This window comes from Xyrauchen texanus, chromosome 43 (genome assembly GCF_025860055.1).
Source record: "Xyrauchen texanus isolate HMW12.3.18 chromosome 43, RBS_HiC_50CHRs, whole genome shotgun sequence".
Taxonomy (NCBI): domain Eukaryota; kingdom Metazoa; phylum Chordata; class Actinopteri; order Cypriniformes; family Catostomidae; genus Xyrauchen; species Xyrauchen texanus.
This window is the reverse complement of record NC_068318.1, coordinates 31,426,265-31,436,264: the sequence shown is the minus strand read 5'-3', so window position 1 is coordinate 31,436,264 and position 10,000 is coordinate 31,426,265. Positions and strand designations below refer to the sequence as shown.

At 40.9% G+C, this 10,000-nt stretch overlaps 1 protein-coding gene across 2 annotated transcripts in view; it reads left to right on the top strand.

The window, feature by feature from the left end:
* LOC127635562 (contactin-associated protein-like 5) overlaps nucleotides 1-10,000 on the top strand; it is a 131,705-nt gene that overhangs the window by 52,830 nt on the left and 68,875 nt on the right. For both annotated transcript variants that reach the window (XM_052115669.1, XM_052115668.1), the window contains exon 5: nucleotides 2,935-3,138. In XM_052115669.1, coding sequence (XP_051971629.1) covers nucleotides 2,935-3,138 — 204 coding nt within the window. The remainder of the gene's footprint in view (nucleotides 1-2,934; nucleotides 3,139-10,000) is intronic.

Sequence of the window (10,000 nt, the reverse complement as noted above, 5' to 3'; positions counted from 1 at the left end):
CTTTCTGTCTGTCTGTTACTCATCTATCTGTCTGTATGTCTGTCAATCTTTCTTATCTATCTGACTGTCTGTCACTCTTTCTGTCTGTCTGTCTGTCAATCTTTCTTATCTATCTGTCCGTCACTCTGTCTGTCTGTCTGTTACTCATCTATCTGTCTGTCTGTCTGTCTGTCTATCTGTCTGTCACTCTGTCTGTCTGTCTGTCTATCTATCTATCTATCTATGTATCTGTCTGTCTGTCTGTCTGTCTGTCTATATGTCTGTCACTCTGTCTGTCTGTCTGTCTATCTATCTGTCTGTCTATCTGTCTGTCACTCTGTCTGTCTGTCTGTCACTCTGTCTGTCTGTCTGTTACTCATCTATCTGTCTGTATGTCTGTCAATCTTTCTTATCTATCTGACTGTCTGTCACTCTTTCTGTCTGTCTGTCTGTCTGTCAAACCTTCTTATCTATCTGTCTGTCTGTTACTCATCTATCTATCTGTCTGTCTGTCTGTCTATCTGTCTGTCTGTCTGTCTGTCAATCTTTCTTATCTATCTGTCTGTCACGCTTTCTGTCTGTCTGTTACTCATCTGTCTGTCTGTCTGTCTGTCTGTCAATCTTTCTTATCTATCTGTCTGTTACTCTGTCTGTCTGTCTTATTGTCTGTCTGTCTGTCTATCTGTCTGCCACTTTGTCTGTCTGTCACTCTTTCTGTCTGTCTGTTACTCATCTGTCTGTATGTCTGTCAATCTTTCTTATCTATCTGACTGTCTGTCACTCTTTCTGTCTGTCTGTCTGTCTGTCTGTCAATCTTTCTTATCTATCTGTCTGTCACTCTGTCTGTCTATCTGTTACTCATCTGTCTGTATGTCTGTCTATCTGTCTGTCACTCTGTCTGTCTGTCTGTCAATCTTTCTTATATATCTGTCTGTTACTCTGTCTGTCTGATTGTCTGTCTGTCACTCTTTCTGTCTGTCACTCTTTCTGTCTGTCTGTTACTGTAACCCGCACACACAAACACAAGACGAGACAGTCACAATGTCGGAGAAAACTGCTTTATTCCAACAAAGCAGGCAACAGTACAAAAACAGGGCAAATCCAGTGAAGAATGGTCAGGGTGAGCGTTAAATCGAAGCCGGGGAATCAAGATAGGGTAAAGGGGCAAATCCAGGAGAGAGTGGTCAACGAGAGCGTAGGGGTCAAAGCCGGGTAATCAGAATAAGAATAACAAGTGGGAGCAAAAGACAGGGGAACAAGGGAGCTGGCAAGCTAAGAGGTGAACGAGAGGAGGTCAAAACTAGACGAGACTAGCGGGGGCAAAGACACGGGAAACTAAATACAATAACCAACCACCGTGAGACGAAAGGGTAGTGATATATATAGGGGCAAGTGCAGGTGTAAACCATGACAGGTGATGAGACGAGTGCAGGTGAAACTAATGTGTCAGGAGTGCAGATGACGCAAGTGCAGGTGGTCATAATGTTCTGGGGGATCGGAAACGCGTGAGAAACTCGAGGAAGGGAGATTGCCTACGAGCATGTGAGCGAGTAGGAGCAAAGTGGGTGTGAGGGCTCGAGCGAGCAAAAAGAGCGTGCGAGCTCGAGGGGGCGGAACGAGCGTGGAAGCTCGAGGGGGCGGAGCGAGGGAGCGGGGTTCGTGACAGTTACTCATCTGTCTGTCAATCTTTTCTAATTGTCTGTAACTCTTTCTTAATTATCTGTCTGTCACTCTTTTTTAACTGTCTGTCTATCTATCTATCTATCTATCTATCTATCTGTCTGTCTGTCTGTCTGTCTATTTGTCTGTGTCTGTCTGTCAATCTTTTCTGCCTGTCTGTCAGTATTTCCTATCTGTCTGTCTCTATATCTAATTTTCTGTCTGACAATTGATCTGGCAAGTAAGCCGTAACCATCAAACCTCAAACGTTTAAAACCAGTTTAAACGTTTAGACAAAGCTTCGTCAGATCAACATTAAAGTTTGTTTCAGCAAACTTGACCTAGTTATTGTTGCAATTCAGTTTGATGATGCTAGTAGCCTAAAAACTCAAATGTTTCCCTGTCAGAACATTTAAGTTGTTGTTTCTACCGAGTGCACAAAGACAATCATCAAGCACAAGTGATGGTCATGCCCAGTCCACTTTCAATCAAACGTCAATACACAGCGCTGGTTTCTGATTGGTCGAACAGATATCCCGTGTGTGTGTGTGTGTGTGTGTGTGTGTGTGTGTGTGTGTGTGTGTGTGTGCAGTGGCTTTACTCCTGTGGCTCTGTTAGAATGAATGTATTGTCATTGAAATCACACTGGGAACAACTGCAGCGTTCTTACTGTTTCAGGTATTGTGAGCTGTCAGCAAAAGCTTTTGTGCATTTCAACCCGTAAACATGCCCATAATGTTTATTCACCTCACATGCATTAACACGATCCAGAGAAATATATTTGATTGTTCAGATGTTGCTTTTTTCAAGGCTCCAGAGAATGAATGTTAATAAGTTTGTATTTATATTTCATTTAAGGATCAACTTTGTCTCAGACGTTTCACCTAAAATTGCTTTAGGTATATCAAAATATCCTCAGATTATCCAGGTGCTGTCGAGTGTCACGCGGTTGCATCATGTTTGTTGACCTGAGCAGTTTAAAGTCTGTCTGCTCCTCTTACAGCAGTCAAGTGTCTGTGCATTGCATGCATTCAGTGCCAACACTTCTGCACTCATGCACTTTAAATTGGATGCGTGGGCATCGCCCAAAATTGTATTTAGGACATTGTGGTTAAATCTGATTTCTGTAAACCCCTTGTACCCATTCTAATTCCAATTTGTAACACATTGAAATACTGATCACGAATCTACGTGTTAATAATGATATTGTGTCAATTAAACTGTTCTAAACTGGTATTTGAGAACGTATCCAGCATCCAAAAAACAGATTGTTCATTATTTCTCGTGTGTTTTCAGGGTCTGATGTGGCGGGGTTTGATGGCAGTGGTCATTTCCTGTACAGGCCGGATCCCAGCACGAGTCCAGCAGATAAAGACGTGTTGGTCATGAACTTTAAAACCCTACAGAACTCTGGGCTGTTGATTCACATGGAAAGCCACAGCGGACACACGCTTGCTTTGGAATTATTCAAAGGCAAACTCTTACTGCAGTTTAGAAAAGGTACTAATATGCATGTTTCATCTAATGTGTTTAAGGTGATTGATGGTAATGAATCAGTGTGTAGGTGGCTCAGTGGTTAAGGCTCTGGGTTACTGACCAGAAGGTCGGGGGTTCAAGCCCCAGCACTGCCAAGATGTCACTGTTGGACCTTTGACCCTATCTGCTCCAGGGGTAGCATGGCTGACCCTGCTCTCTGACGCCATATGAGAAAAAAGAATATAATAAAAAAAATCCCCCAAAATATAGTATTTCTATGATACCGCAAGGCGGAAAAGGCGGGAGGAGAGTAGAGCGGAGGAAGGTGGGTCCGGACTGGTACAACCTACGTCCAGTCCCCAATCAGCCCAATGGGGGCGTGCGAGGGATAAGGTGGCCGGTGATGACGGTTAGAGAGAGAGAGAGAGAGAATTACCGGAACTGCTTGACGTTGGTGCCGAAACCCTGAAAGGAGGAGTGATTGGGGACCACGTGACGGCGCATAAGAGAACCAGTGAGGTTTTTTTTTTTTTCTTCTCTGTCTCTCTCTCTCTGTCGCTCCGTGTTGGCCTTTGTTTGTCCCTCGCCTATTTTGTTTGTTTTGTTTTTAACCTCCTGCCTCCTCCCAGGTCGAGCAAGGCGGGGGTTGATGGTGGGGGGGGGGGGGCTCAAGGCGGCAACAGTGGAAGGAAAGTAGAGCGGAGGAGGGCGGGGCCGGACTTAAACTATTATTTATATTGTCAAGCCGGTTCTCGCCAAATATTACTCTGTACTTTCTTGTACTGATAGTACATGTACTGTAAAATAAAGTAGATTAGCCACATGGTATCTCTACTCTTCAACAACAACAACAACAAAAACAAACAGTATTACCTTGGTACATATCCAAAAAGATGGTAATATCATGCACTTTGCTGTAAGTGTCAGATTACAGGCATGATTATCTGTTTTACTAATGAATCAGGGATGCTGGTAAATTTAGCACGCACAAGGTTTTAAATCTGGAGAGAAAAGTCTTCAGGTGTGGGTCACAGGCGCAGTCTGTCGTGAGCGGGCAGAATGGCACTCATGGCACTCATTCCCAGAATGCCATCTGCCATCACTGTGTTTGGGTAACACTGGCAGTGTCGCGGGCAGAGAACAGTTCCCTCTCTGTCCTGACAAACACTGGCGAAGCTACAAATGAAACGGCACAACACGCGGGCGAAATCGATTAAGAGAACAAATGCAGGTTTACGCTCTTAACTCATATTATCATTTCTCACACTGGAACTGTTTTCTGTGCTGTCACGCCAATGCAATTGAGTGCCAACGTTTGTTTTGGACACGCTATGAAACATAATTCGGTGCCCAACACAGACCTCTGTTTTCAAACAAAATAACAGAAATGTCAACGCTCTTTGGGGATGAGGATTTACAAGCATTTGTTTGTTGTGATTGTGTGTTATTTCACTTATCTAGAAGTGGACAAGTGTGGAAGGTCACTGAAGCAAGCAACATTATTTCTTACAAACTTCCCTGAGAACAATAATGATGTTTTGTGGCTTTTAGTTCATGTCTGTGTGCTTTGAGGTCATCTATCTGCTTGTAAAATGTTGTCTTTCTCTTCTGGGGAAACAGAAAACAGAATAAAAATACTCATAAATCATCCTGCACTAAAGACTATTTTCTAATCAATTGCAAATATAAACAGAGGGTGATAGGATATACTATTCAAATTATAGTAATAATAGAATAGAATAAATGAGTTTACAGTTCGAAAAATTACATTTATGAATGTAAAATGTTCCTAGAATTTCTTCTGCAGAACACAAATTAAGAGTTTTAAAAGGATGTTTCTGTTCTGTAGGTCCATACAATGCAAGTGAATGGTAACCAGAACTTTGTAGCTCCAAAAAGTAAATAAAGGCAGCATAAAAGTAATCCATAGGACTCCAGTGGTTTAATCCATGTCTTCAGAAGAGATATGAAAGATGTGGTTGAGAAAAACATCAATATTTAAGTCCTTTTGTACTATAAATCTCCACTTTAACTTTCACTTTAGCACCACATGTGGTTAGATGTGAAAGTGACAGTGGAGATTTATAGTAAAAAAGGGACTTAAATATGTATCTGTTTCTCAACCACATCTATCATATCACTTTTGAAAACATGGATTAAACCACTGGAGTCTTATGGATAACTTTTATGCTGCCTTTATGTGCTTTTTGGGGCTACAAAAATCTGGTCACCATTCACTTGTATTGTATGGACCTACAGAGCTGAGATATACACATCTGGGATGGCATGAGGTTGAGTAAATGATGAGAGAATTAAAATTTTTGGGTGAACTGTCCCTTTAATATTAAATATTTCTAGGTGATTCAACATTCAATATTTCTGATTTATCTGTCATATAGTAACGGCCTGTATTTTCTTCTCCTGTCTCTGCATTTTGTTAAAAACTCCCCTGAACACACACACACACACAATTCGCCAAATAAACATCTGTTCAATATGCCACGTAGGTTTGATATTTGAAGATTATTGCATTGGAAGGATTATTCCAGCAAAAACAACAATCATAAGACATTTTTAATCTTATCTCAGCGGATGAGAGCCGCAGCGCTCCACAGAATCATATTTTTCAACGTGAGCGTGTTGGGTTGGAGAACTTTGAATGTGTCGCGTCTGTAAATCTCAACTGGTTACGGCTGCTGTCAGCACGCCAGAGTTTTCCATTAGAAAATAACGGAAGTCAGATCGCACACTTTACTCTGGTTTAACCATAATTTACCATAACACGATTAACATCCCTACCCTAAACTTTAAAACTAAAGCTAACCGATAGTGTCAGAAAAAGCAAATGTGAGACAAAATGTCACAATGATGTCACAATGATGTCACAACGATGTCACAACGATGCCACAACGATGCCACAACGATGCCACAACGATGTCACAATGATGTCACAATGATGCCACAATGATGTCACAATGACGTCACAAATATGGCACAATGATGTCACAATGATGCCACAATTATGGCACAATGATGTCACAATGATGTCACAATGATGCCACAATTATGGCACAATAATGTCACAATGATGTCACAATGATGTCACAATGATGCCACAATGATGTCACAATGATGTCACAATAATGTCACAATAATGTCACAATGATGGCACAATGATGTCACAATGATGTCACAATAATGTCACAATGATGCCACAATGATGTCACAATGACGTCACAAATATGGCACAATGATGTCACAATGATGCCACAATTATGGCACAATGATGTCACAATGATGTCACAATGATGTCACAATGATGCCACAATTATGGCACAATAATGTCACAATGATGTCACAATGATGTCACAATGATGCCACAATGATGTCACAATGATGTCACAATAATGTCACAATAATGTCACAATGATGGCACAATGATGTCACAATAATGTCACAATAATGTCACAATAATGTCACAATGATGTCACAATGCCCAATAATGAGAATCAGACGGTCGAGAACAACTTGTTTTGTTCATGTAATGTTGTTGTTTCCAGCACAATACAGAAACTGATGTTAGTCACTGGCACACACTCGCTTCTGTCTGTGCCCCAAATAAATAAACAAACAAGCGCCAACATGAAGATGTTCCATATCCCAAACAATTTTATTTAGCCTGTAATTTACATTAATTCCGCTTTATTTCGTGCTTCGGTTTTGCCTCCGACTTTTTCACTCTTCTGTTTTTGCATTTCAAATATATATATATATATCTGTGTTTGGATTGAATAATTTCAGCAGTGCATGAGCAGTAGACAACCGTAAATTATATCAACAAAAAACATGATTGTAATTTTTTTAATGAGTGTATTTATTAGTCTTAATTAGTATGTTTGTCTTGTTTTCCAGCTAAAATAGCTAAACAATCTTAAAACAACATGAATTTACTTGACGAGCAAAATGGCAGAAGATATTTTGTCTTGATTTCAGAGAAAGCAAACAAAATTTGGTGCGTTTTATGCTTAAAACGAGAGAAAACGAATGGGGGGAAAAAATAAAAACTTCATTTAAAAGGGGGACATTTATTTTATTTTTATTAATTATTTCTAGGTCTACAAGGGGAGAATGAAGAACTGCAAAATGTTTAATGTCATACTTCTTGGAAAGTTTAAGCATTATATTCTGAGTAAAGTTTTTTTCTTTCTCCCCAATTTGGAACGCCCAATTCCCAATGCGCTCTAAGTCCTCGTGGTGGCGTAGTGACTCGTCTCAATCCGGGTGGCGGAGGATGAATCTCAGTTGCCGCCGCATCTGAGACCGTCAATCCACGCATCTTATCACGTGACTTGTTGAGCGCGTTACCATGGTGACGTAGCGCGTATGGAGGCTTCACGCTATTCTCCGCGGCATCCACGCACAACTCGCCACACACCCCACCGAGAGCAAGAACCACATTATAGCGACCACGAGGAGGTTACCCCATGTGACTCTACCCTCCCTAGCAACCGGGCCAATTTGGTTGCTCAGGAGCGGTGATAGTCAGCGTCAATACTCAATAAAAATTGTGGCGTCATTCACAACACCAAGCTATTTGTTTCCCCTAATAAAGTTTTTTCACATTACAATAAGGTTCCATTGGTTAACATGAACTAACAATGAACAATCCTTTTAAAGCATTTATCTTTACATTAATCTTAGCTAATGTTAAAACACATGCTACAAAATGTTTAAAATCAAAAGTTGTATCAGTTAACGGTAGTTGACATAAGCATGAATTAACATTGAAAATGTGCATTTTTATGAACTACCATTAACAAAGATTAATTCAGTAAATGCTGTAAAAATATATTGTTAATAGTATGTTCATGATACTTGATGCATTAACTAATGCTATGACACAGCTCTCTTGAATACTCAATTCTGATTGGTCAATGGCGCCACCCAGTGGTCAGATCTCGCTCTGAAACAACCGCACATCCGTGGATTCAGACGTATCAGACCGCTCATCCGGATTCTGTGACCTTTATAAGCTTATGAAATCATTTAAACTCAAATCAATGTTTCATGTGCATTTATTTATGCATTTGACAAGTTTTTGTAATTTTTTACAAAGTAAACATTAACAGAACTCCAGCTGGATTCCAGCTGTTCGGCGCTCTGAAATGACATCATTTCAATGCAAATCATTATTTTAGGACCATGTATTTATTTATTTGGTTAGTAGATGTGTAATAAGCGGGATGATGTACAGTCAGTCGGTTGTTATTGCAAAATAAACCCCTTCAGGGGGATACAAGATACGGGGGGTCCTGATCACCCTGTCAGGGCTTATTGTGCGACTTTATCCCTTACTTAAAGAATAAAACCTTATATGTTACCCACGATGTTCTGGAAATGACACTGTGGTGGGAATCTACACTCACCTAAAGGATTATTAGGAACACCTGTTCAATTTCTCATTAATGCAATTATCCAATCAACCAATCACATGGCAGTTGCTTCAATGCATTTAGGGGTGTGGTCCTGGTCAAGACAATCTCCTGAACTCCAAACTGAATGTCAGAATGGGAAAGAAAGGTGATTTAAGCAATTTTGAGCGTGGCATGGTTGTTGGTGCCAGACGGGCCGGTCTGAGTATTTCACAATCTGCTCAGTTACTGGGATTTTCACGCACAACCATTTCTAGGGTTTACAAAGAATGGTGTGAAAAGGGAAAAACATCCAGTATGCGGCAGTCCTGTGGGCTGAAAATGCCTTGTTGATGCTAGAGGTCAGAGGAGAATGGGCCGACTGATTCAAGCTGATAGAAGAGCAACTTTGCCTGAAATAACCACTCGTTACAACCGAGGTATGCAGCAAAGCATTTGTGAAGCCACAACACGCACAACCTTGAGGCGGATGGGCTACAACAGCAGAAGACCCCACCGGGTACCACTCATCTCCACTACAAATAGGAAAAAGAGGCTACAATTTGCAAGAGCTCACCAAAATTGGACAGTTGAAGACTGGAAAAATGTTGCCTGGTCTGATGAGTCTCGATTTCTGTTGAGACATTCAGATGGTAGAGTCAGAATTTGGCGTAAACAGAATGAGAACATGGATCCATCATGCCTTGTTACCACTGTGCAGGCTGGTGGTGGTGGTGTAATGGTGTGGGGGATGTTTTCTTGGCACACTTTAGGCCCCTTAGTGCCAATTAGGCATCGTTTAAATGCCACGGCCTACCTGAGCATTGTTTCTGACCATGTCCATCCCTTTATGGCCACCATGTACCCATCCTCTGATGGCTACTTCCAGCAGGATAATGCACCATGTCACAAAGCTCGAATCATTTCAAATTGGTTTCTTGAACATGACAATGAGTTCACTGTACTAAAATGGCCCCCACAGTCACCAGATCTCAACCCAATAGAGCATCTTTGGGATGTGGTGGAACGGGAGCTTCGTGCCCTGGATGTGCATCCCACAAATCTCCATCAACTGCAAGATGCTATCCTATCAATATGGGCCAACATTTCTAAAGAATGCTTTCAGCACCTTGTTGAATCAATGCCACGTAGAATTAAGGCAGTTCTGAAGGAGAAAGGGGGTCAAACACAGTATTAGTATGTGTTCCTAATAATCCTTTAGGTGACTGTATATATACACACTGTTGGACATTAATGGTAGACAATTTAAAGTAACTAGTGAGAGTGTAAAAATGTTTTAACAAGACTTCACCTTCTAGAAATCCACAGGGCTAAAAGTGCCCGAAGTTTAAGAAACACCTATAAATGATATGATCTGCTAAAACTGTCCCAACACATTATGCTAACACTTGACGCTGATACTTTTGCAATTTCTAGACTTTATTTACCACCATTTTAGTAGACAGACCTCAGAG